Below are 26,767 nucleotides of genomic sequence, written 5' to 3'. Positions count from 1 at the left end.
GCTCTCTCCTTCTGTGCCTTTGTTCTATTCTCCCTCCACTTCTCATCCAGATGCCAAGCCCTCTTCCCTCAATTGTCCTAAAACTCCAAATGGTCAGTTTCCTCTAAACTTCCCTCTGTCCCATGAACAAGTTATGCAGGCAAATGTAGAAGTTAAGCTTGGACCAAGCTGAATCAAGAGCTGCAATTAAAGATTTCCCTAAGCCCAGAGGGGAGCAGCGAATACTTATAGGTGATTTTGGATTTCCTCTGAATGCATAAGGCTCTGGGTAACCTGATGCTATCGACCAAATGTTATTGTCCCCCTCAAATTCAAGTGTTGAAATCTAATTCCCTATGTGCTGATATTTGGAGGTGGGTCCTTGGGGAATGATTAGATCATGAAGGTAGGGACCACATGAGTAGGATTAGTAGCCCCTTTTGAAGGCACCATAGAGAGCTCCCTCATCCCTTTTGTCATGTGATGACATGGTAGAAACATGGCTGTCTATGAACCACAAAGCAAGCCCACACCAGACCTGGAATCTGCTAACCACTTGACCTTGAATTTTGCCATCTCCAGAACTAAGAGAAACAAATTCGTTTATAAGCTTCCTCATCTATGGCATTCTGTTTTGACCCCAAATTAGCTAAAAACACCAAAATATCAACTTGTACACCAAATTTTGGAAATGGATTCTAAAACTTTGATGGCAAAAGGTGACTGATCTGCCTGAGAAATGAACCTACATGATCCCTCTTTCCGCAAAGCTGGAGGGAGAGTCAACAAAAGCAAAAATAGGTCAAAGTCTTCTAAAAGCCATACCTGAAGGGTTTTCAATATCACTTGATCAGACGGCAATTTAATCACAGAAAAAACCACAACAAAACATGCAACTATCAGAGGTTTTCAACATCGCCTCAAAAACACCATCTACAATATTAGGGAGTGAAAGAAGTCATGGAAGTTTCAAAAAGTCAAACTTTATTTCAGTGTTAACAGTAGAAATTTGAAATTCTTAGTTAAGCTATGAATAAATCCTTGGGCAGGTGCAGGCATGGAGATTCTGGGGTGCAGCTGCTGAGTTTAAAAGCTTCCTTTGGAGATGCCCCTGGCCCCCTCCACCTGTCAAGAAGAGGCCATCCTATCTGCCTGTCAAGAAGAGGCTATCCTGGGCAGCACAGTAGAGGCAAATGGCCCAGATGCCTAGCTGAGGGCAAACCTCCATGCCTGGAGGAGGAGGTCGCCTCTGGGAGCAGGAGGACCTGCTGGAACCCCTGCTCACAGGCTCCTTTTCTTGCTCTCCAGCACCTCCTTCAGGCAGGCAAACACCCCCAGCAGCAGTAGCAGCAGGCCCTTCAGCAGCAGGGCTGCTGCTCTGCTGAATGAGAGGAGTCCCTCTCCAGTGAGGCAGAGGAGCCCAGGTTGCACACCCTGGTCTCTGCCTCCATAGCTTCCACTGTGCCCAGGACTGGGAGCAGTGCGGGAGCTGCTGGCTGGAGCTGTGCTGGTCACCCCTCTCTGCCACCTCTAGCTCCAGCCACACTTTCAGCTCCAGGGCTGAGGCTGGTGGCTCTACAGGAGGTGCCATGAAGTCAGGCAGCTCCTCACTGGGCTGGTCCTGGGCAGTCCCAGGGCAGCGGCAGGAGGGCTCTGGAGCTTCCTCTAGCTCCAGCGCTGTCCCTGGAGGGGAATCTGCCCCTGGTGCTGGCACTGGCTCAACAGCTGGCACTGCAAATAGCTGTATTTCTGCACCTGAAGCAGGAGCTTAAAAAGGAGAGAGGTCACCAATACCACTCACTTTCCACTGGAATTTCCAAACATGAAAACAACCTCACTGAATTTAAAGGAATTTCAGCCTGAAAACATTGTCCCTGGAAAGACTTCCAGACTGCAGGTGACCTCACCATGTGCCTGTGTCTCAATGAGCTCCAGAGGCTCCAGCTGGAAAAGGACAATGTGCAGATGTGTCCCTGGTGGGATCACTGGTGAGTCCTGGCCTGCTAGCTCCATCTGGAGCCTGATGTCTACCTGGTGACTCCTGTCCTGTGGTACCTGGGGCGGAGGGGGGCTTCTGCCAAATGGCCAGAGGCATCTGGGGTGAGGGATGAGCCTACGAGGGCGTCATCAGCAAAGAAAGGCTCTCACTCCTGCCATTCTTGAAGCCAGAGCCTGGAGATGTGGGGATGCAGCACAAGAACATCTTGCTCTCTTGAGCGTCTCCCACCAAGTGAGCTGGCTACGGGGCTAACTTTAGGATGTGGGTGCCTGGTTATTGGAATTCTTTTTTTTTTTTTTTTTGAGACATAGTCTCATTCTGTTGGCCAGGCTGGAGTGCAGTGGCATGATCTCGGCTCAGTGCAACATCCGCCTACTGGGTTCAATCACTTCTCCTGCCTCTGTCTCCTGAGTAGCTGGGATTACAGGCATGAGACATGCACCACCACACCTGGCTAGTTTTTTTGTGTTTGTTTGTTTGTTTTTTGTTTGTTTTTCTTTTCTTTTTTTTTTTTTTTTGAAACAGAGTCTCGCTCTGTCGCCCAGGCTGGATGGAGTGCAGTGGCGAGATCTTGGCTCACTGCAAGCTCTGTGTCCCGAGTTCATGCCATTCTCCTGCCTCAGCCTCCTGAGTAGCTGGGACTATTGGCACCCACCACTACGCCCAGATAAATATGTATTTTTAGTAGAGACGGGGTTTCACTGTGTTAGCCAGGATGGTCTCGATTTGCTGACCTTGTTTGTTTTTTGTATTTTTAGTAGATATGTGGTTTTACCATGTTGTTCAGGCTGGTCTCGATCTTCTGATTTCATGATCCTCCTGCCTCAGCATCCCAAAGTGCTGGGATTACAGGTGTGAGCCACCGTGCCTGGCCTGGTTACCAGAATTCTAAGTTCTGTTAGGGTCTGTTGCCAAGGAAGTGAGGTCGCTTCTTTAAGTTTCCATCCCCTCGGCCTCCTCCTTCCAGAAAACCTTCTCAGGACCCCAGTGGGCTGCTGACTGCTCACCCTCCCCACAGGTCAACTCCTTACCTGTACACAGTTATGTCCACCCAGGACCTGCTTGGACACCTGCACCTGATGTTCACCAGGGGCCTAGGAATCCACTTGCAGCCTGGGATCCTACAGGGGCCTAATGTTACCCTGCAGATTGGGTAGCCACTTGGAGATCAGGTATCAACCTGGGGACTGTGGTTGACCTGCAGGCTAATGTCCACCTGGGGACTGGTTATTCACCTGAGGCCTGATGCGCACCTGGGGCCGAATGTCCCCCTCAGGGTGAATTCCACCTCAGGCCTGTATGTCCACCTGGGGCCTAATGTCTGCCTTAGATCTATGTCCCACTGGGGCCTTGTGATCACCAGGGACTGGTATCCATCCAGCTGTGGCCTGATGACCTACTGCATCCTGTTGCTCACCTATGGCCTGGTGTCTACCTGGGGCTTGGTGATCACCTGGGAGCCAGATATCAACTTGGGGCCTGGGTGTCCACTTAAGGCCTGATGTGTGCCTGGGGCCTGATTGTCCACCTGGGGACTGGGTGTCCACCTGGGGTCTGATGTCTACCTGAAGTTAGGTATCTACCTAAGGCTTGGTGTCTACCTGTGGCCTGATGTCCACATGAGTCTGGGGTTCAGTTGGGGCCTGCTGTACATCTGGGACCTTGGTGTCTATCTGAGGCCTGATGGCTACCTGGTGACTGCTATCCTCTTGAGGCCTGATATCCACCTGGGAATGGTTTATCCATGGAAATGGTTATGTCCACCTGGGGCTGGATGTCACCCAGGGGCTAGATGTCCACCTGTGGCCCCGTGTCCACCTAGGGCCTGATGTCCATCTGTGGCATGGTTTTCACCTGAGACCTGGGTGTTTACATAGGGCCTGATGTAGAGCTGGTGCCTAGGTGCCCACCAGGGGCCTTGTGTTAACCTGGGGACTGGTATCCAGCTGGGTCTTAATGACCACCTGGGTTGAATTATTCACCTAGAATTTGGTATTCATTTAGGGCTTGAGTGTCAGCCTTGGACCTGGTGTCCACCTGGGCCTTGGGTATCAAACTAGGGGTTTGGTGTCCAGTTGAGACATCATGTGCACCTGGGGTCTGAGTGTTCACATGAGGCCAGATGACCACTGGGGGCCTGAATGTCAACCTGGTGTCAAATTCACTGGGAGCTTAGGTATCCACCTGGGGCCTGATGTCCACCTGGGACTAGGTGTCAACATGTGGCCTGATGTAAACCTCTAGTTCAGTGTCCACCTTGGGCCTGATGTCCACTGGGGGACTGATGTTCACCTTTGATCTGATGTCCACCTGGAAACCGTGTATTCACCCATGGCCTGATTGTCACCTAGGGTTGAATGTCCAGCTGTGGCCAGATGTGCAACCGGAGCCTGGGCATCCACCTGGGGCCTGATGTTTAGCTGGGGGCCTGATGTTTAGCTGGGGCCTGGAGTTCACCTGAGGCATGATGTCTGCCTGAAGCCTAATGTTCATCCGAGTGCTGGATGTTCACCTGGCGCCTGATGTCCACCTGGAGCCTGAGGACGCTTCTCAGGCCTGATGTCCACAATTGGCCTGGTATTCATCTGGGGCCTTCGTGTTAATGTGGCCTAATGTACTCCTGGGTTCTAGGGTCCTCTTGGGACCTGATGTCTACCAGGATCCTGGTATCCACCTGGGGCCTGGTATCCACCTAGGGCTTGATATTCACCTGGGGCCTAGGAATCCACTTGATGACTGGTACCCATCAGGGTCCTGATGTTCACCTTGGGACCAGGTAACCACCTGAGGCTTGATGTCCACTTAAGGCATAAGTGTTTATCTGGGGTCTAGTGTTCACATGGGGCCTGATGTCAACCTTGTGCTTAGGTATTCACCAGGGGACTAGTGTTCAGCTGGGGCCAGATGTTCACTAGGGGCCTGGTGTCAACTTGAAGCATGGTTGTCAACCTGGGACCTGATGTCCAGTCCAGTGTCCGCCTTGGGCCTGTTTTCTACCCCGGGCCTGTGTGTCCACATAGACCCTCGTGTCAATGTGGGGCCTGGGTATTAACCAGGGGCCTGGATATTCATTAGTACATTATGTCTACTGGGGTCTTTGTGTCAATCTGAGCTCTGATGTCCACCTAGAGATTGGGTATCCAGCTAAGGCCCGGTGTTTACATGGGGCCTGTAACACGAGGTTCCAGATGAACTCAGATGTCCACCTGAGGCCTCATGTCCACCTGAGTTCTGAGTGTTCACATAGGGCCTGCTGTCAGCTTGGGACCTAAGTATTTACCTAGGGCCTGGGTGTCCACCTGGGGCCTGACTTCCAACTAGATCTTGTGTCAACATGGGGCCTGATGTCCACTTTGGGCCTAGGTAACTTCCTGACGACCAATGCCCACATGGCTCCTAAGGACCATCTGAGCCCTGGTATTAATTTAGAGACTAGTATCCACCTGGGGTCCACGTATCCACTTGGGACCTGATGTTCACCTGGAGTGTAGGAATTCACGTGGGGCCTGGTGTCCACCTTGAGTGTGTGTATCCAACTGAGTGCTGGTGTCCACCTGGAGTCCAGTGTATACCTGGGGCCTGATGTACATATGGGACCTGGGCATTCATCTAGGACCTGATGTTCAGATAAGGGCTGGCGTTCTCCTGGCCTGGTGTCCACATGGAGCCTGGGTGTACACTTGAAGCCTGATATCCCAGGTGGATACCTGGGCCCCAGTGGTCATCAGATCCCAGGAAACTCTCAGGCCCCAGGTGTACATAAAGCTCCAAGTGGCCACCTAGTCCACAGGTTGATACACAGGGTCCAGGTGGACACTGGGTGCAAGATGAACACCAGGCCCCTGGTGAACACCAAGCCCCAGGTGTCTACCTAGTCCTCACGTGGACACCAGGCACTAGACTGACACACAGGTACCATGTGGCTATCAGGCCGCAGGTGAACACCAGGCCCCAGGTGGTTGGGTTACTTATAGCATAAGTGGCCATCAGGTCCCAGGTCTATAGCCACTCCCCACCTGAAAATCAGGATCCAGGTAGATACCCATGTCTTAGGTGAACACCAGTTTCCAAATGAACATCAGGCTCCAAGTGAACACACAAGCCTCAGTTCAATACCAGCCTCAGGTAGACATCAGGACCCAGGTGGACCCCAGGCCCAATGTGCATGCCTAGTCTGTTGGAATACATCATTTTCAAGGTGGACACCCACATTCCTCGTAGACATCTGGTGCCAGGTGGATATCTGGCTGCAGGTGGACATCAGGCCCCAGGTGGAGACCCAGTACACAGGTGTAAATCAGGCTCCAGTATTTCATCAGGCCCCAGTTAAACACTTGACTAAACGTGTGCATCAAGACCCAGGTTGACAGCCAGGCTTCAGATGCACACTAGGCCCAAAGTGTACACCCATGCCCAGGTAGGCATCAGGCCCAAGGTGTACACCAGAACCCAAGTGGACATCAGGTTCCAGGTTGACACCAGTCTCTAGGTAGATCCTTAAGCCCCAATTGGTCATCAGGCCCAAGGTGGATACCTTGACCCCAGGGAGTCACCAGGTCCCAGGCAGGCCTCAGGTGGACACTAAGCCCTAGGTTAACACAAGGTGTGAGATGGTTTCAGCCCCCATGTGGGCTTTAGTCATAAGGAGCTTACCTAGGCCCTAAGTGGACATCAGGTCCCAGGTTGACACAATGAACCATGTAGAAGTCAGGCTCTAAGTAGAAACCCAGGCCCTAGGTAAAGACTTTGGTCCCAAGCCAACATCAGGCCCTATGTGGACACCCAGACTCCAGGCAGATGTCAGGCCCCAGGTGAACACTGAACTCAGGGTGGTCATCAGGCCCTAGGTTGACACACAGGCCTCAGGTAGACAACAGGCATAGGTGAACTTCAGGCTCCAGATGAATGTCGGGCTCCAGGAAGAAGTCTGTGCCCCAGTTAAACACCGGGTCTTAGGTAGACATCAGGCCTCAAATGGATGCCCAGGCCCCAGGTGGATATAAGGCCTCAGGCAAACACCAGGCCCCAGGTAGACATTAGACACGAGATGGACACTCAGGCCACAAATGAACATCTGTCCCCAGGTGAACATCCATCCCAAGGTGGACATCAGGCCAGAGATGTACACCCAGGCCCCAGGAGAACCCCAGGCCCCAGGAGGACACTCAAGGGTCAGAAGGACACCCAGTCCCTAGGTAACTACAAGGCCTCAAGTGGACATGATGTTCCAGATGGATATGAGGCCCCAAGTGGATACTAGGCCCAGGTGGACCCCAGGTCTCAGGGGTACACCAGGCCCCAGGGGAACACCAGACCCTAGGTAAGCATGCAGTCCCAGGTGGACATCAGGTGCCAGGAGGACACCAGGACCCAGTTGGTCATCAATCCACAGCTGAACACCAGTTCCCCATGAACACCAGTCCTCAGGTGGGCACCTAGTCCTCTCGTGTGCATCAGGTGCCAGGCTGACATAGGCACCAGCTGAACTCTGGGCCTCAGGTGAACATCAGATCCCAGGTTGTCACCCAGGCCCCAGGTGAACACCAGGTTTTAGGTGGACACGAGGTCCTAGGTGGATGTCTATGCTCCTGGTGAACCTCAGGCCCTAGTGGACACTCAGGCCCTTTATAGACATCTGGCTCCATGTGCACTCCCAGGGCCCAGGTAGACATGAGGCCCCAGAGGAACACCAGTCCTTAGTCACCTAAGACTGAATTCCCCTAGGGCTGGAGACTGAATATTCACCTTGGGCCTAGGAATCTACCTGGGGCCAGATGTCAATCTGGGGCCTGAAGTCTACTCAGGTTCAGGTGTCCACCTAGGGCGGGGTGTTTTTCTGGGACCCAGAGTCTACCTGAAATCTTAGTGTCAACCTGGGGCCTATGTGTCCACTTCTGACGTGCACCTGAAGCCTGAGTTTTCACCTAGGATCTGATGAGCACCTGGGGCCCAGGTTTCCATCTGAAACATCAGGCTCTAGTTTTATATCTGGGCCCCAGGTATACACTAGACACCAAAAGAACTCCAGCCCCTATCTTAACGTGAGGTCCTAGGTGGATGCCCAGGCCTCATGTCTACATTAGGCCTCAGGTAGACATGACTCCAGGTGGGCATCAGGCCTGATATTGGCTCTATGTCTCCACCCAAATCTCATGTTGAATTGTAATCCGCATGGGTTGAAGAATGGGCCTGGTGAGAGGTGACTGAATCATGGGGGGCAGACTTCCCACTTGCTGTTCTCGTGATAGAGTTCTTACGAGATCTGTTTGTTTGAAAGTGTGTAGCACATCCCCCTTCTCTCTCCCTCCGCCTCCCCCATGGTCCTCTTGGCTTTACATCATGATTGTAAGTGTCCCGAGCCTGCCCAGTCATGCTCCCTATTAAGCCTGAAGAACTGTGGGTCAGTTCAACCTCTTTTCCTCATAAGTTGCCCAATATCAGGTAGTTTTTTATAACTGTGAAAATGGACTAATACAAGGCCTTAGGATAACAACCATGCTTCAGGCCATAGGTGGACATCTGGCTGCAACTGGACACTATTCCCCAGGTGGATATCTAGGCTCAAGGTTGACATTAGTCCCCAGGTAAACAACAAGCCCCAGGTGAATACCTATGCCCTAGTAGACATCAGGCCTCAGGCTGACACTCAGTCTAACCTCAACATTAGGCTCCAGGTGGACGCCCAGACTCCAGGTGGATACTAGACCCAAGGCGTACACCAGACTCCTGGTAGGCATAAGGCCCCAGGAGGACACTAGAATCCAGGTGTACATAAAGCCACTGGTTGACACCGAGCCCTCAGATGAACACCAGGCCAACTAGTGGACATTAGGCACATGAGAATACTTGGGCACCAGGCAGGTATCAGGCCCCAGGTAAACATCAAACTTCAGGTGGACATCATTCTCCATGTGAACTCTAGCCCCAGCTAAACATCAGGCTCCAGGTGGAAGCCCAGACTCCAGGAGCACTTCTGGCCACAGTTGAACATCTGTCCCCAGGTGAATATCAGACCATGGATGCATAGCAAGTCCCCAGATGGACATCAGGTCAAAAGTGAATATAGTCTCTAGGAAGACATCTGGCCCCAGGTGGATACTGAACTAGAGGTTTACATCAGGCCCTAGGTTGACAGCAAGGCCCAGGTAGACAGCAGGCCCCAAGCGAAGACCAGGCCCAGGTGTATACTGAACTAGAGGTTTACATCAGACCCCAGATTGACATTCAGTCCCCAGGTGGTCATGACACCTCAATTGGACACCAAGTCCTCAGGTCGATACCCAAGTCCCAAGTGGACACCAGGTCAAAGATGAACACAAGACCTAAGGTTGACACTCAAGCCCTAAGTGGACACCAGGCCCTAGGTGAATAATATGACCCAGGGGATCATTAGGACCCAGCTGCATACCAGTCCCCAGGTTTACACTAGGCCCCCGGTAGGTTCCTAAGCTCTAGTTGGACATGAGGTCTCCAGTAGACACCCAGGACTAAGGCTGACATCAAGCATCAGATGGACGTCTGGCCGCAGATGAACATCAAGCCTCACATGGATACCTAGTACCCAGGTAGACATCAGGCCCCAGTTTGACATCAGTTTCTGGATAGATCCCTAAGCCCAGGTGGATATCCAGTCTCCAGCTGAACATCAGCCCTTCATGGACACCCAGGCCCCAGGTGGATATCAGGTCTCAAGTGAACACAAGTCCCAAGGCAGACATCAGGCACCAGGTGCACACTCAGACCCCAAGAGGACATCTGTCCCCAGGTTGACATCACTCTCAAGGTGTACATTAGGCAACAGATGTACACCCAGGTCCAAGGCAGACACGAGTCCCCAGTAAAACTCAAGGCCCCAGAAGGATACTCAAGCCCTAGGTGGATGCCCAGACCCCAGGTAATTACAAGGCCCCAGGTGGATATCAGATTCCAGATGAACATTAGGCCCCAAATGGATACCTAGGCACCAGGTAGACATCAGACCCCAGGTGCATCCCCCAGTCTCAGGTGCACACTAGGCCCCCAGTGAACACTGGCTCCAGGTGAGCACCCAGTCCAAGGTAGACACCATGACCCAGGTGGTCATTAGGCCACAGCTGAACACCAATCTTGAGTGAACACCAGATCTCAGGTGGGTACCTAGTCTCCAGGTGGATATTGGGCCCCAAGTGGACACCCAGCCCCCAGATGAACATCAAGCTTCAGGTGGACATCATGCCTCAGGTGAACTCCGGGTCCCAGCCCAGCTGAACATCAGGCCACAGGTGGATGCCTAGGTTCCAGGTGCACAACAGGTCACAGTTGGACATTCAGCCCCAGGTGAACATCAGGCCATGGGTGGATAAACAATCCACAGGTGGACATCAGGTCAAAGATGAACATCAGTACTCAGGTGGACATCAGGCTCCAGGTTGACATCAAGCCCAAGGTGGACACTGAACTAGAGGTTTACATAAGGCCCCAGGTTGATACCCAGGCTCAGGTGGACATTAGGCCCCAGGTGGATACCTAGGCCCCTAGTAAACCTCAGATTCTAGGTTGATATTCAGGCCCCCAGTAGTCTTTTGGCCGCATGTGGACACTCAGGCGCCAGGTTCACATGATGTCTTAACTGGACACCAAGGGGTCAGTTTGATACCCAATCCTATGTGGGTGCCAGGTCCAAGGTTACAGTCAAGCCCCAAGTGGACACCAGGCCCTAGGTGAATAATACAACCCAGGTGGTCATTAGGCCCCAGAATGACACCAGTCCCCAGGTTAACAGGAAGCCCCCAGTGGGTACCTATGCCCCAGCTGGACATCAGGCCTAAAGTGGACACCCAGGATCAAGATGGACATCAGGACTCAGGTGGACATCTGGTGACAGGTGGACATCAAGCCTTGTGTGTACCTTGTCCCCGGGTAGTCATCAGGCCCCAGTTCAACACCAGTCCCTGGGTGGATTCCTCGGCTCCAGGTGGACATCCAGTCTTCAGCTGAACATTAGACCCCAGGTGAACACCAGGTCTTAGGTGGACATTAGGCCCCTGGTGGACATAAAGTACCAGTGGACATCCATGCTGCAGGTGGACACCCAGCGCCCAGATGGGCATCAGGCCACATTTGGACATTGAGGCCCCAGGTGGATATCAGGCCTCAGGTGAACCCTAGGTCCAACATAGACATCAGGCCTTAGGTTGACACTCAAGCACCAGATGGACTGCTGCACCTAAGTAGAAAACAGACCCCTATCTGGATATCTAAGATACAGGTATACAACAAGCCCCAGGCTGACATCCAGACCCCAGGTGGACACCATAGCCCAGGTGAACAGCAGGCAACAGTTTGGCACCAAGTACCTAAGTGAAACAAAGCCTTAGGTGATTACCAGGCCATAGGTAGTCATTAGTCTCCAGCTGGACAATAGTCCCTAGGTGGATACCTAGGACCCAGGTGGACACTAGACCCCAGATTAACACAAAAACCAAGTAAAAAATCAAGCCCCAAGTGGAAAACCAGTCCCTAGGTAAATACACAAATCTCAAGTTGACACCAGGCCCTATTTGGACACCCAAGCCCTAGGTGGACTTCAGGCCCCAGGTGAACACTGAACTCTAGAAGATCTTCAGGCCCTGTGTTGACTACCTGGCCCCAGGGGGACACCAGGCATAGATGAACTTCAGGCACCAGCTGTACATCAGGTTCCAGACAAATGTCCAGGCCCCAGGTGGATATCAAACCTCAGATGAACACCAGGCCCCAGGTAGACATCACAAACCAGGTGGACACTCAGGCCCCTACTGAATATCCGTCCCCAGGTGGACATCCATCCCAAGGTGAACATCAGGCCACAGATGTACACTTAAGCCTAAGGCAGACCCCAGGCCCCAGGAAAACTCCAGGCTCCATGAGGGCACTCAGACCCCAGGTGGATGCATTGGTCCTAGGTAAACACATGGCCCCAGGTAAGACGTCAGGCTCCAGTGAACAAGGGAGCCCAGGTGGGTACCTAGTCCCCAGGTGTGCATCAGGCAGAAGGTTGACCCAGTCCCCAGCTGAACTCTAGGCCCCAGCTGAACGTCATAACCCAGATGGTCACCCAGGCTCCAGGTGAACACATAGTCTTAGGTGGACATCAGGCACCACATGAACACCCAAGCCCCAGGTAGAGATCAGGCCTTAGGTGTACACCAGACCTCAGGTGGGCCTCTGGCTCCAGATGGCCATAGGTGGATAACTAAGCCTCTCCTGGATATCAGGCCCCAGGTAGACACCAGGCTGCAGGCGAACATCTAGCCCCAGGGGGACATCCAGCCCCTGGTGGACATCAGGGCTCACATGGATAAACAGTTTACAGATGGACACCTGCCACAGGTGCCTCACCTCTACTCCCTGAAACCTCGCTTCCCCTCATGGGCCTTCTGTCCGACTTGGGGTATCCCTAGCCACCCTAGGTGCACACTGGACTCGAAACAGGGACGCCAGGGTCCCTGGGGCTCAACGCAAGGGTTCATGGGAATACACTTTCGTCCGTTGGGGACCCAGTCCCCGGTTCTTGGCGGTGCAGTTGTTTTTTTTTTTTTCTCTGCCCCAGGTGCCTCACCTTCCCCTCATGGGCCTTCTGTCCACCTTGGGGTACCCCTAGCGGCCCGAGGCACACCCTGGGCTCGAACCAGGGATGCCAGGGTCCCCGGGGCACAGCGCAAGGGCTGATGGGGAGATACTTTCTTCCGTGGGGGACCCAGGCCCCGCTTCTCCGAGGCGTGTTTTTTTTTTTCCTCTGCCCCAGGTGGGTCACCTTCCCCTCATGGGCCTTCTGCCCACTTTGGGGTACCCCTAGCGGCCCCAGGCAGGTGTTGGGCTCGAATAAGGGTCGCCAGGGACCCCGGGGCCCAGCGCAAGGGTCGATGGGAAGACACTTTCACTGGTGGGGGACCAAGGCCCCGCTTCTCCGCAGCGCGGTTTTTTTTTTTGTTTTTTTTTTTCTGCCCCAGGTGATTCACCTTTCCCTCATGGGCCTTCTGCCCGCTTTGGGTAACCCCTAGCAGGCCAGAGGCGCACCCTGGATTCGAGCCAGGGATGACAGGGTCCCCGGGGCCCAGCACAGGGGCTGATGAGAAGGCCCTTTCGTCCGTGGGGGACCCTGGCCCTGCTTCTCTGTGGCGCGGTTTTTTTTTTTTTTCTTTTCTGCCACAGGTGCCTTACCTCTCCTCCCTCAAACCTCACCTTCCCCTCATAGGCTTTCTGCCCACCATGGGGTACCCCAAGAGGCCTGAAGTGCACCCTGGTCTTGAACCAGGGATGCCAGGGTCCCCTGGGCCCAGCTCAGGGGCTGATGGGAAGACACTTTCGTCCGTGGGGGACACAGGCCCCGCTTCTCCGCGGCAGGGTTTTTTTTTTTTTTTTTTTTTTTCTCTGCCCCAGGTGCCTCACCTTCCCCTAATGAGCATTCTGCCCGCTTTGGGATACCCCTATTGGTCACGAGGCGCACCCTGGGCTCTACCCAGGGTCGCCAGGGTCCACGGGGCCCAGCGCAGGGGCTGCTGGGAAGGCACTTTCGTCCCTTGGGGACCCAGGCCCCGCTTCTCCGCGGCGTGTTTTTTTTTTTTTTTCTGCCACAGTTGCTTCACCTCTCCTCCCTCAAACCTCACCTTCCCCTCATGGGCGTTCTGTCAGACTTGGGGTACCCCTAGTGGCCAGACACACACCCTGGGTTCGAAACTGGAACACCAGGTTCCCTGGGGCCCAGCGCAAGGGATGATGGGAAGACACTTTCTTCCTTGGGGACCCAGGCTCTGCTTCTCTGCGGTGATTTTTTGTTGTTGTTGTTTTGTTTTGTTTTTTTTTGCTTTTCCCCAGGTGCCTCACCTTTCCCTCAGGTGCCTCACCTTTCCCTCATGGGCTTTCTGCCCGCCTTGAGATACCCCGCGCGCCCTGGTTTCGAGCCAGGGACGCTAGGGTCTCCGGGGCCCAGTGTAGGGCTGATGGGTAGGGACGTTGGTCCGTGGGGGACCCAGGCGCCACTTCTGGGCGCCGCAGTTTTTTATTTTTTTTCTCTGCCCCAGGTGTCTCACCTTTCCCTCATGGGCCTTCTGTCTGCCTTGGGGTACCCCTAGCAGGCCGAGGCGCACCCTGGGCTCGAGCCAGGGATACCAGGGTCCCCGGGGTGCAGCGCAAGCGCTGATGGGAAGACAGTTTCTTCTGTAGGGGACCCAGGCCCCGCCTATCTGCGGCGCGGTTGTTGTTTTTTTCTCTGCCCCAGGTGCGTCACCTTCCCCTCATGGGCCTTCTGTCCGCTTTTGGGTACCCCTAGCGGCCTGAAGCGCACCCTGGTCTCGAACCAGGAACGCCAGGGTCCCCTGGGCCCAGCGCAAGGGCTAATGGGAAGACACTTTCGTCCGTTGGGGACCCAGGCTCCGCTTCTCCGTGGTGCGGTTTTTTTTTTTTTTTTTTCTGCCACGGGTGCCTCACCTCACCTTCCTCAAACCTCAACTGCCCCTCATGGGATTTCTGCCCGTCTTGGGGTACCCCTAGCGGGCCCAAGGCGCACCCGGGGCTCGAACCAGGGTCCACAGGGCCCAGCGCAGGGGTTGATGGGAAGGCATTTTCTTCCGTGGGGGACCCAGGCCCAGCTTCTCCTAGGCGCGGCTTGTTTTTTTTTGTTGTTATTGTTTTGTTTTGTTTTCTTTTCTTTTCTTTTCTGCCACAGATGCCTCACCTCTCCTCTCTCAAACGTCAACTTCCCATCATGGGCTTTCTGTCCGACTTGGGGTATTCCTAGAGGCCCAAGGCGCTCCCTTGACTCGAACCATGGACGCCAGGGTCGCCGGGGCCCAGCGCAGGGGCTGATGGGAAGGTACCTTCGTCCGTGGGTACCCAGGCCCCGCTTCTCTAAGGTGCGTTTGTTTTTTTCTCTGCGCCAGGTCCCTCACCTTCCCCTCATTGGCCTTCTGCCCTCCTTGGGGTACCGCTGTCAGGCCCGAGGCATACCCTGTGCTCGAAACAGTGTTGCCAGTGTCCACCGGGCCCAGCGCAGGGGCTGATGGGAAGGCATTTTCGTGCATGGGGGACACAGGCCACCCTTCTCCGTGGCGCTTTTTTTTTTTTTTTTTTTTCTGCCACAGGTGCCTCACCTATCCTCCCTCAAACCTCATCTTCCCCTCATGGGCCTTTTGTCCGCCTTGAGGTACCCCTAGCGGCCTGAGGCGCATCCTGGGGTGGAACCAGGGACGCCAGGGTCCACTGGGCCCAGCGAAGGGGCTGATGGGAAGGCACTTTCGTCTGTGAGGGACCCAGGCCCCACTCCTCTGCACGCGAGGTTTTTTGTTTTTTGTTTTTTTTCTCTGCCCCAGGTGCCTCACCAGCTACTTGGGAGGCTGAGTCAGGAGAATTGCTTGAGTCTGGGAAACCGAGGTTGCAGTGAGTCAAGAGATCACAGCACTGCACTCCAGCCTGGACAAAAGAGTAAGAGTCCATCTTAAATAAAGAAAGAAAGAAACTAAAGACGTAATAGGCATCACTGAAAAAGTTGGAATTAGTTAATACAGGGAAACTTTAGGATGAATGATATAAAAGAACTAAAATCAAAATGAAAATAAGTATGCTGACTCCTCACACTCTCTTTTATCTCCATGATGAAATAAATACAATTTAAATACCAAGATATGATATACATATTAAATGAGTTTTGAGGAAGGACAGTAAAAAGTAACCATGCATCTTGTATTAATGAACCAGATAACCTATTACATATGGTTTTAGCAGTAAGATTTGATAATATATGTATTTCATATTATTTCATAAGAAATATTTAAATTATACATGGATTTTTCTAGTGGCTACTTCATCTCCCGCTTCTTTTCATAGTACTGACTAGATTTTAAATTACTGATCATAATGTGTCTTAGTTCACTGAGATGATAAATAGCAAAACATTTTGAATTTAAATAAAGGAAAGAAATTTTAAGTTTGATTTTTCCACTAAGCTGAGCTACCTTCCAGTTAGATTATTTGAGATCTCATAAACAAAATAGTATCACAGCAGGACATAACCTCAGGATTCCTTTTCACTTCAAAGTTTTTTACTTTCAAAACTCCAACCTTTACACTATATTGATATAAAAGGCGGCAAGACCCGTAGACGGGAGGTAATGTTATAAATGTACAAATTTCTTATCTATATTTAGATTTATACTTTACATAAAGATGTTCCCAAAACAGAAATAATATTATTAGAAATACTAAAATTGAATTTCATTAATACCTAATTTAGATAATAATTATGAGAAAAAGCATGTATTACACTTCATTGTACCTTAAATTTTTCCCATACCTTCATTCACTAGATTCACCATCAATTCAAAATTAGATAACCCATGAAGGAGCTCGTGTATATGTATATATACTGATGAAGCACTACTATGTTACTTTTGGAATAAAAATTAATGCTTATCTATATAACTTGCCCATTAAAATCCCCAAGCATGGCAATGTGTATAGTCAAAATAGCTACTAGAGTTCATTTTTAAATTCTTGTATATATAATTCTAAGATATAACAGTAAATTAGAGTCTGGCACATAAGGTTTTTTAAATAAAAGAGAAGCTATAAAAATGCACATGAAATTACACTCATTAGAAGAGATTTAATTTTTACATAAACTTGGATTTGCCACTAGTTAGATTTGAGTCCTCAAACATAAACTATATATAAATAAGGGTTGATGTCAATTAATATTATGCTAGACTTATGCCACGACAAAAGCATCATAAAATAATACCACTCTTTATGATATAAATTATGTAATTGCTAATAAATATTATTCTTCTGAATAATTTTACCCTAGTAATTTTCTTCAACCTGACAGGGTTTCATGGACAATTCGAACCATGAGTATATGCAAATGATAAGGTCAGGATTCATATTTTCCCTCAACTACATATTATAATCACTATGCTATCTTTGTTAAGAATTTTCTATTTATTGTCACAAAAGGCATTCCTTTATGGTATAACAACCTAAATGTCAGGGTTTTCTTTATTTATTGTATAAATATCTATCTGCATTAGTTCTAAAAAATTTATTAGCACTTTAAGGGCAGAACCAAATACTGTAATACATTTACACAGCACTGAGTACATCATGTATAGTCTAAGTGTGTATAAAATACCAGCAATTGTACATGTAAAGAAAACTTACCAGACAGTTGTTTCCACATGACTGTCATTGAGCTGCCAATTATCCAGTTGGGGAAACAGTGGAAAAAGCACTTGAATCTGTCCAATTGAATGAATTGCACTATGAATTGAATGTGTTACTATCCCTTTCACATCCTATGTCTAAAAACAAAAATGTTTATTAAACTTCTATAGAATGATTTTCATCACTATTTCCTTGGTCCAAATACCTTTATAAGGGAATTAAATAACATAGTTGGAAATTTTTTAAGCCTTCAATTATAATTTTTATATACATGTAAGACAAAAAAGTGAGTACCTTTGCTAATCACTTTTAAATTTCAAATCTGAGGTTGAGACATTTTTACACTAAAAATATGAAGTTAAAATCAAATGTTATTTTAAAATCAGAAATACTATTGATGGATTTAAAGACAAGTAATTTTAATGTTACAGAATACTAGTAATATAATCTTAAAGCAAAGTATGTTTTTATATCTAACAACTAACTTATTCAGTTAATTGATTTAATTTGAAAGGCTGTATAATATATAAGATAATAGGTATGACAGATTTCCTACTAAGGAGACAAGGCCAGGGTAGACCATATTGCTACAGAAAAGATAGACATTCTTTAAAGTTTCACTTAAAAGATCTGCAAAAGCCAAAAAGAAACAAAAAGTCACAGATTTATAGATGAGCAATGTTTGATATATAAAATAAAAATATTGTTAAATTCTGACAAGAACATGAAAACAAAGCCACGATTCACCCACCTGAAGCATTAGAGCATGTTGGGAATGCACAAAAATTGATGCATCCTCTTTTGGTGATGATTCCAGGCAGAGTTGAGCATCAGTGGCCTTAGCAATTATATGTAAAGGCAATGCTACTTGCAAGTTTCCCATCGTATAAAACCTGTTTATGATGTTCTGCCAAATGAATATCACTCTTAGATTAAACTTGAAGGTACTCTGAAAAAATAAAACTAAGGTAAACACTGTTTTTAAAAGCAACAATTAAAAAGCAAAAGTTTTAAAGCAGAGAAACATTTGCAATAAGAAATTACTTGTGTACCTTTCATGTGTCAGGGACTGTTCAGTGGTGTTACTTACTTTGTTATAGTCACTTCAATTCAATGAGAGTTAAGTTTTGTTATGCCAATAAAGATGCTCAGATCTTCATTTTCTAATTTAAAGTTTTTGATTACTGGCAAAATCATTTCATTAGAAAAAAATATCAAACCTGATTTTATATATAATAGGATTTTACTTGACTACATCATAGCATAAGTTTAATTTTTCTTGTTAATACTTTAAAAAGTATTTATGTAAATAAACAGTGCCTGACACATGAATTACTTATAAAAATGACTATCATTTGAGGCTATAAAAAGTTAATATGCAAAAATATTCATATCTTTACTAAAAAGCAAATCAACCTATGAAATACCAATGCTACTCAACAATAATATCACAATATACATACTAAACTCAGAAGATAAGTTTGTTAAAACATGTTATTACTTTTTATGAAAGACAACTAAACATATGCCATCTATAACAAGAAAGGTATTGTCAGACGTGGTTAAAATTGCTCTGCAGATATGAGTCTAATAATGATAAATGATATTTAACCTTTGCAATAATCACATATCAATATTACTATTACTTTCAACTTACAACTACGAAAGCTTAATGTTAAGAAATTAAGATTTAGAAGGGAAGGGGCCAGCATGTAATTCTAAGTCTTTTGATTTATAGTCCGTATTCAATGTATCACTAGTGAAATCATCTTAAAATCCTGACTCTGCCACTAATCTTTTTCAAGCTTAGGAAGTCATTTAGCTGATGTGGCTCCAATTTTCTCACTCAATGTTATAATAGGGTTAAATGAAATGTCCCAAACTCAAGTTCTCACAGGAGGCACACAGATATGCATGTAAGCGAATTTGGCCAGATGGGGACTTCCTCAAACTAGAGAATGTTTGTCCTTTCTAAAAGTGGCCCTTACTCCTCAGTTCAAGTCAATTGTTCAATGTTGCTAGTTCTTCCATATTTTTCAAGAGAAACATGAAATCCGAATTTTTATCTAAAAGCACTATATTTTACAATTTAATTCAAACATTTTAACACTGTGAAGACCAATCATGTCAGTTTTTACTTCTGGACTAGTGTGTAGAGACTAATACAAAACTGGATGCAAACTATTAATTATTAGGCATGTGCCAAGACAAGAGCAACATGAATAATTAAAAATTTGTGTATGCTGTAGTCTGAAGTATTTCATTGATAATACTTTTTTTTGAATGAGGAGGGTAGTGTTATCACTAGAATGCTTAAGAACTCAGCATATCTGCATTCAAAAAAACAATGACTGAATTAAAACACACAAGATATGTTGTTAAACACTAAATCAGCTTTCCGTGTCTGCATTTTACAAATGCTGAAACATTTGTACATCCCATTGTCTAGAACAAAACTCTTGCTTTCATTTTGTTCATCTTGCTTACACTGGAATTAACAAGTTTTAATATATTATCTTAAAAGATTTAAAATACTTTTGTGGAAATGTAAGATGTTTAATAAAACCTATTCTTATTTGGAAATACATTGGTCTTAGTTTTTCTGAGTCCATGATACATACCATACCCTATTTTGGTTTGTAGGAGGAAAACAAGTTTATGTAATTAAATCTAACACTTTCAGGTTAAAAAAGTGTATAATGTAATTTAAATATAAACATGGAATCCATTAAATAAAAATAATTTTCTTATCTCCCCTTATTTGTACTATTAAGTTATTTCTATGTCTTTAAATTTATATATAAAGGCAGACATGCACAATGGCACACACCTGTAATCTTAGCACTTTGAGAGGCCAAGGTGGGAGGACCACTTGAGGCCAGGAGTTTGAGATCAACCTGGGCAACACAGAGAGAGACCCCATCTCTACCAAAAAATTAAAAACTAGCCGAGTGTGGTGTCGCATGCCTGTAGTCCCAGCTCTTCAGGAGGTGAAGTGGAAGGATCACTGAGCCCAGGATTTTGAGGCCACAATGAGTCATGATCATACCACTGCACTCCACCCTGGGTGACACAGTGAGACCCTGACTTTAAAAAAAATTTAAAAAGAAAAACTTTTACATAAAAATATAAGCCTTTATATAAATATCAATATTTATTGTATTATTTCTTTCAGAAGGATTTTCGGAGGAAGAATTGTTATATAAAACTGTATGAATAGGACACGGATGAGAATGAGGAGTGATTGCAAATAGGCAGGTAGGATCCTTCTGGGGTGATAGAAATGTTCTAAAATTAAATTGTAGTGATGTCTGCACAACTTTGTAAGTTTATAAAAAATAATTGACTTGTACACTTAATATTAATGAGTTGTATGGCATGTAAATTACACTTCATTAAAACTGTTATAATTATTTTAAAAGAAGAAAAGAAGGTATGAATATATTTTGTACTAATTATACTCAAATGAGTAGAGTATTATGCATGCTTTTCAATACGGACCACTTCAGCATAACAAAGAAGGTGGATGGAAGCAAAGTTATACTGAGCTAAGGAAACGACTCCAAGTGGTAACTGAATCCGCAGAAACAAATGAAGAGATTCATAAATGATAAATCAGAAGATCAATATAATAAAATCTACAAACATATACTGTATCACCTTTCTTCTCTCAGCTTCTTCAAAATACACAATTATATGAAGTAATAATTATGTCATGTTGGGTTTGTAACATATACAGATACTATATGTGTAACAATGTCACAAAAAACGTAGAAAACAAATAGAGCTATATAGAAGTAACATTTATATAACTCACTAGGATAAAATTAGTATAAATCTGAGGCTGATTCCAGTGAGTTAAGATGTATATGGTAAGCCCTAGTGCAATCACTAAGGAAATGTTTTTTTAAGTGAAAAAAAATTATTTAAAAATTGAAAATGCTATATAAGAAAATAAGCACATAATCCAAAGAAAGTGGTAAAGAAGAAATAAAGAAATAAAAAGAACATGAGACAAATAGCTAACAAAAAGTAAAATGACACATGGAAACCTATCAATAATCACATTAAAGATCAATGAAATAACCAATCCAATCAAAAGGCAGAGATTGTCAGACTGGATAATAAAGTAAGATTCAATAACATACTGTTTATAGAATATTCAAAGATAAAAACATATTTAAAGTAAATTAAATGGGAAAAATATCAATAAATCACAAGAAAGCTGGAATGGCTGTGCTAATATCAGACAAAACAGACTTTAAAACAAGATATATTACTAGATATTAAAAAGACATTGGATAATGATAAAAGGGCCAATCATGAGGAGGATATAGCAATTGTAAACATATATGCACCTAACAGCAGAGTGTCAAAATACATGAAGCAACATCTGAAGAAATGAAGGGAGAAATAGACAAGTTAACAATAATAGTTGGGCACTTCAATACTCAACTTTCCATTCATAAAATCAAGAAGGAAACTGAAGATTTGAACAAAAACCAAACATAACTAATAGACAACTCTAGAACACACCATCCCAAAGCAGCAGAATACACATTCTTCTAAAGTACACACAGCTGGGCTCAGTGGCTTATGCCTGTAATCCCAACACTTTGGGAGGCTGAGGTAGGAGGATCACTTGAGGCCAGGAGTTCAAAACTAGCCTGAGCTAGCAAGACCCTGTCTCTGTAAAAAACTGAAAAATTAGTCAGACACAGTAGCTTGTGCCTATAGTCCCAGATACTCAGGAGGCTGAGGCAGGAGGATCACTTGAGCCCAGGAGTCTAAGGCTCCAGTGTGCTAGGACTGCACCACTGCACTCCAGCTTAGGTGACAGAAGGAGAGACCCTGTTTCCAAAAAATATGTACACACAAAACATTCTCCTGTATAGACCAAACTCAGGTCATAAAATAAACCTCAATAAATTTATGAAGACAGATATAATACAAAGTATATGATCTGTCCAAACTGGAATGTTAGAAACCAATAATATATGGGAATTTGAGGAATTCACAAATATGTGGAAATAAACACATTCCTAAATAACCGATGTGTCAAAGAAGAAATAATCAAAAGGGAAATTACAAAATATTTTGAGATGAATAAAGGCACAAATACCAAAATATAAGCAGTTAAGGCACTTAGAAACTTATACGTGTAAATGTTTGTATTTAAAAAGAGGACTTCAAATCAACAACTAAACTTCCCACCTTATGACCCTGGAAGCAAAAAAGCAAACTAAACATAAAACAAGCAGAAAGAAAAAAATAAAAAGAATTATAGAAGAACTTAATGAAATAGACAATAAGAAAACAACTGTGAAAACACAATAAAATCAAAAGCCAGTTCTTTGAAAAGATCAACACTACTAACAAGCCTGTACCTAGACTGATTAACATATTAATATTATTATCTCAACAGATACACAAAATGTCTTTGACAGAATCTAACACTTTTTATAAGAAGCATTGAACAAACTAGGAATAGAATGGAACTTCTAACTACCAAAAAAAAGCATCTATATAAAACCTACAGCCAACAACATACTGCAATTTGTTGCAGGATGTCAGAGCATAAGAAGGGTAGGAAGGGTAGGTAGGAGAGCTGCCCAGTTCATGAAGTCAGAATTCCAAAAAAGTGATAAGGCGTCTACCTGAAACAACAAGGAAGAGGCAAGTGGGTTGTGCTTTGACATAAAGTTTCTGAGTATGTGCAAGGTAAGTAAGGTTAGGTACACTAAAGGCTTCTCTGTGTAGAGATTCAGAGCCTGAAAAGGGTGAGAAGGCTTCTGCCTGGAGGAGAGGGCAAACCATCGGAGGCAGCTGGACCTAGAGTGGGGGTTGAAAATCATTCATTTGGTGTGTGGCTTGACATGTTGGAGCCCGGGCAGCCAGAGAAGGGCATCCTCACAGAGGGTTGCCTGGCTCAGTTTGTTGTAGCCTGAGGAAGATGAGAAATATGCACAAAGGGAAGCAACCAGGCAAGGGAAGGCACAACACCAGCAGGGCAGGGAGCACATTGCCTAAAGGAGTAAGCCAGGGTGGGGTGTCAAGAGTTCTAGAGAGAGGGTAGCATCTGAATAAGAGGGCTGCCCAGCAGGAGGTAAAGAAACCCGGGGCTCCAGAAGGATATAGGGAAGGCATCAGCTCAACAGCCTAGCTAAGTGTATTGTGCTAGAACTGAGGAAGGGTTAAGAGGCATCCATGATGGGAGGTAACCAGAAAAGAAGCCAACACCTGCCTCAGGTTAAGAGGGCATCCATATGGAAAATGAAGGAAAGACTGAGAAGCTGTTTGGTGCATTATAATGTAAATGCAGTAAACTGGATCTTTTTACTATAAAATATGCAACAAACAGCAAAATTTTAACGGGGTCTGAGAATTAAATGGTAGTAACAAATCATTGCTAATCTCTTGATTTTATGTTACAGAATAATTATGTGAAAGAATGTTCTTGTTTGTAGGAACATAACATTCAGGAACGATGGAGCATCATGTCAGTAGCTACTCTCATAGTTCAGGAAAAAAACTGGCATAGTGCTTGTAGCTTTTCTGTAATTTTTATTTTACTTTTAAATTTAAAAATGAGAGAGAAATAAAGAAGGAGATAAAGATTTAAGAGAAAGTGAAATAAAATAAGTGATTCAAGAGGAATATTAAAGATAAGCAAAATAAATAAACATGCATAGTCAAGTCTCTGGAGAAGAAAACCAAAGCAAGGAAATAGAAGAAATTCTAAAAGTATAGTATAAGAACAATTTCTTAAAATATGAAAAGATGCAAACTACATATGAAAGTGCACACCATATACCTGAGAAATTAACTCAGAACAACCAACACCAAGACATATCTACCAAAATTACTAGATTTAAGGAAAAAGAAAAAAAAGTCCTTTGAACATCTAACAAGACTGAGTGTCTTGTAATGGAGAAGATATTACATTGTCAACAGACTTTCAATACTAATACCTCATGCCAGGGAAAAATTAGTAGCATATTTAAGACATCCAAAGAGAGAAAGAAAAGTCAAGGATTTTATAGCCAGGCAAAATGACTTTCAAGTAAAAAATACAAAGCACCTTACAAACTAGTATCAAAATGCATTTCTCAAGAAATACTGTTTCCATGAACTCTTCCTGAGGAATCTACTACAGAAAGAGCTAAAACACAGCCAAAACACATCAATATAAGGAAATAATAGAAGCCCTAAACACACAGGTACTTATAGGACTATGATTAAATGAGAGTTAAGAGAGAATGGTATGTAATAACTGTGTGTGCTCACAATGTAGATAAGACCTTGTATTAGCTTGCTGGGACTGCTATGACAAAGTACCGGAGTCTGGATGGCTTAAACAAAAGTTGTTTATTTTCTCATAGTTCTGGAGGCTGTAGGTCTAACATATGTGTGTAAGCAGGGTTTTCTTCTGAAGACTCTCTCCTTGGTTTGAAGACAACCTAACTACCTTTTCTTCCCTGTGTCTTCACATGGTCTTTCTTTTGCATGTGTCTGAGTCCTAATTTCCTCCTCTTTATAAGGATACAGTTATACTGGATTAGGACCCAATAACCAAAATGACCTCACTTAATCTTAATTACCTCTTTAAAGACCTGTCTCCGAAAACAGTCACATTTCAGGCTACTGAGGGTGAGAATTTTAATGAATTTTAGGGGAACATAATTCACCTTGTAACATACCTCAACTATTTTTAAAATGGCAAGAGGGAGAATGAAGAGAACGCATGCAAAAACAAATTAACTGTATTTTCAGTAATTATAACAATTGGGCATTATTGACATTATTATTCTGAGGCTGTTCTTTATGTATAATTATGGGATTTTCTAATCTATTATCCTGTGTGTATTTGACAGTATCCTCAATGAAGAAAGGAGATTTAACTTCAAGTAGGTCAAGTTAAAACACCACACTCTCCTGCTTTTTCTCCTTATTCCCTTGCTCTCCTCTTTCTCCTTTGCTGGTTCCTCTGCATCTCCTCAACCTACAAACAGTGGCTTTCCCAAGGACTCATTTCTCAGTTATCTTTTTCTCTGAACTCACTTCATTGGCACGTAAATCCAGTCCTTTACCTTTAAATCCTGTCCATATCCTGCCAATGCCAAATTTCTATCTCCAACCTAGATGTCACCTCTAAACTCCAGACTTACTTCATTTTTCCATTTAGATGTTTATCGGGCATCTCAAACAACTATGCCCATAACCTATGTCCACAACCTAATATTTGATCTTCTCTGCCAAAACTTATTTCTTCATAGTCCTCCCATCTCAGTAAATGACAACTCTATCAGCTCAGTTGTTCAGGCTGAAATTCATGGGGTTACTTGCTCCTGTCAGTCCTCTCTTGCTCCCTTACCCCATGTTCACAGTGATAGAAAATCCTACTGGCACTACCTCTAAAGTATATCCAAAAGCTGACCTTTTAGAGTCTTAGATATTTTAGATATGCTTTATCAAAAATCTAATCAAGTCTCAATACTTTCCAGAGCTCTTTCACTAAATAACTGCAACAGCCCCCTAACTAGTCTCCCTATTTCCACCTTTTCTCCCTATTTACCATAGTAACCAGAGTGATCCCTTTCAAATTGGTATCAGGCCAGGACACCCAAAACTTTTCAATGGCTGTCCCTCTCACTCAAGAGCAAAAATAAAGTCATAACAATCCTCTGAAAGCATATAGTTGTTCTCTGAATTAATCTTCTTTGACTCTCCCCCTTGTTCCTTCTGTGACAGTCACAGGAAAACATAGTCACAGTGTTCTTTAATCTGTGAAGTAAGCTTCTGCTAATGGCCTTCATTCTTGCTCTGGCATTTACCCTTAAAGCTCTTCCCCAGATATCCACTTGGCTAGCATCAACTTCCATCTTTTTTACCTGCTTTGTGTGTCTCATAGCTCTTATCACCATATAGACACTATATATTTTTCTTTTGTTTTGTTATGTCTTCTCCCATGATACTGCAAACCCTACTTCTCCAAAATACAGTCAAGGGGTTTTTGTTGGTTTCGTTTGATTGTTATGTCCCTAGCATCTAGAACAGTGCCCAACTGTTTAATAAAAGAATGAATGGATGAATTAGTGAAGGCTAATTATTTGTATTTAGTTAGCATTGATGTATTTTGTTTTTCCTTTCAATTGGGCTTTTGTTATCTTTAATTTGAAAGAGGGGTCTACAGCATATGCTGTGGGTAAATGAAATACTGGATACATACCTATCATTCAAGAAAAGACATGCAATTTTGACTTTGATAATTTTGTTTTAGCCATTGAATGGTAGTCAACATCATTCTATCAAGACACATTGCAAAATACATAACTTTTCAACTACATAGGTGCATTTATAGCCTCTCCCCAAATCTTTCTGTGAGTTATCATATGTATTACATGTATATACACTGAATCATCCAGGTTTTCTTCTTCAGTCAGTAATGAGAGTCAAATAACAACAAATTTTTTAAATTTTCTTTCAAAAGACTTAAAGAATATTTTCACTGGATAAAAAATTCTAGGTTGACAGATTTTTTTCTTCCTTTCAGAACTTTAAAGAATTTGTTCCACCTCTATGGCTTCCCTGCTTTCTGATGAGATGTGTACA

At 45.2% G+C, this 26,767-nt stretch overlaps 1 protein-coding gene across 1 annotated transcript; it reads right to left on the bottom strand.

The window, feature by feature from the left end:
• Window positions 1–1,037: 1,037 nt before the first annotated feature.
• On the bottom strand, window positions 1,038–2,957 carry LOC129526714 (uncharacterized protein C2orf27A). The gene is made up of 2 exons (XM_055361785.2): window positions 2,754–2,957; window positions 1,038–1,746 (listed from the first exon to the last, which is right to left on the bottom strand). Exons 1-2 carry the CDS (start codon window positions 2,788–2,790, stop codon window positions 1,124–1,126), a joined length of 660 nt encoding a protein of 219 aa, XP_055217760.2. The 5' UTR covers window positions 2,791–2,957; the 3' UTR covers window positions 1,038–1,123.
• Between the last annotated feature and the right edge of the window lie 23,810 nt (window positions 2,958–26,767).

The sequence above is a fragment of the Gorilla gorilla genome, chromosome 15 (genome assembly GCF_029281585.2).
Source record: "Gorilla gorilla gorilla isolate KB3781 chromosome 15, NHGRI_mGorGor1-v2.1_pri, whole genome shotgun sequence".
Classification (NCBI taxonomy): Eukaryota; Metazoa; Chordata; class Mammalia; order Primates; family Hominidae; genus Gorilla; species Gorilla gorilla.
The sequence above is the reverse complement of the archived record's forward strand: the minus strand, read 5'-3'. Positions and strand labels throughout refer to the sequence as shown.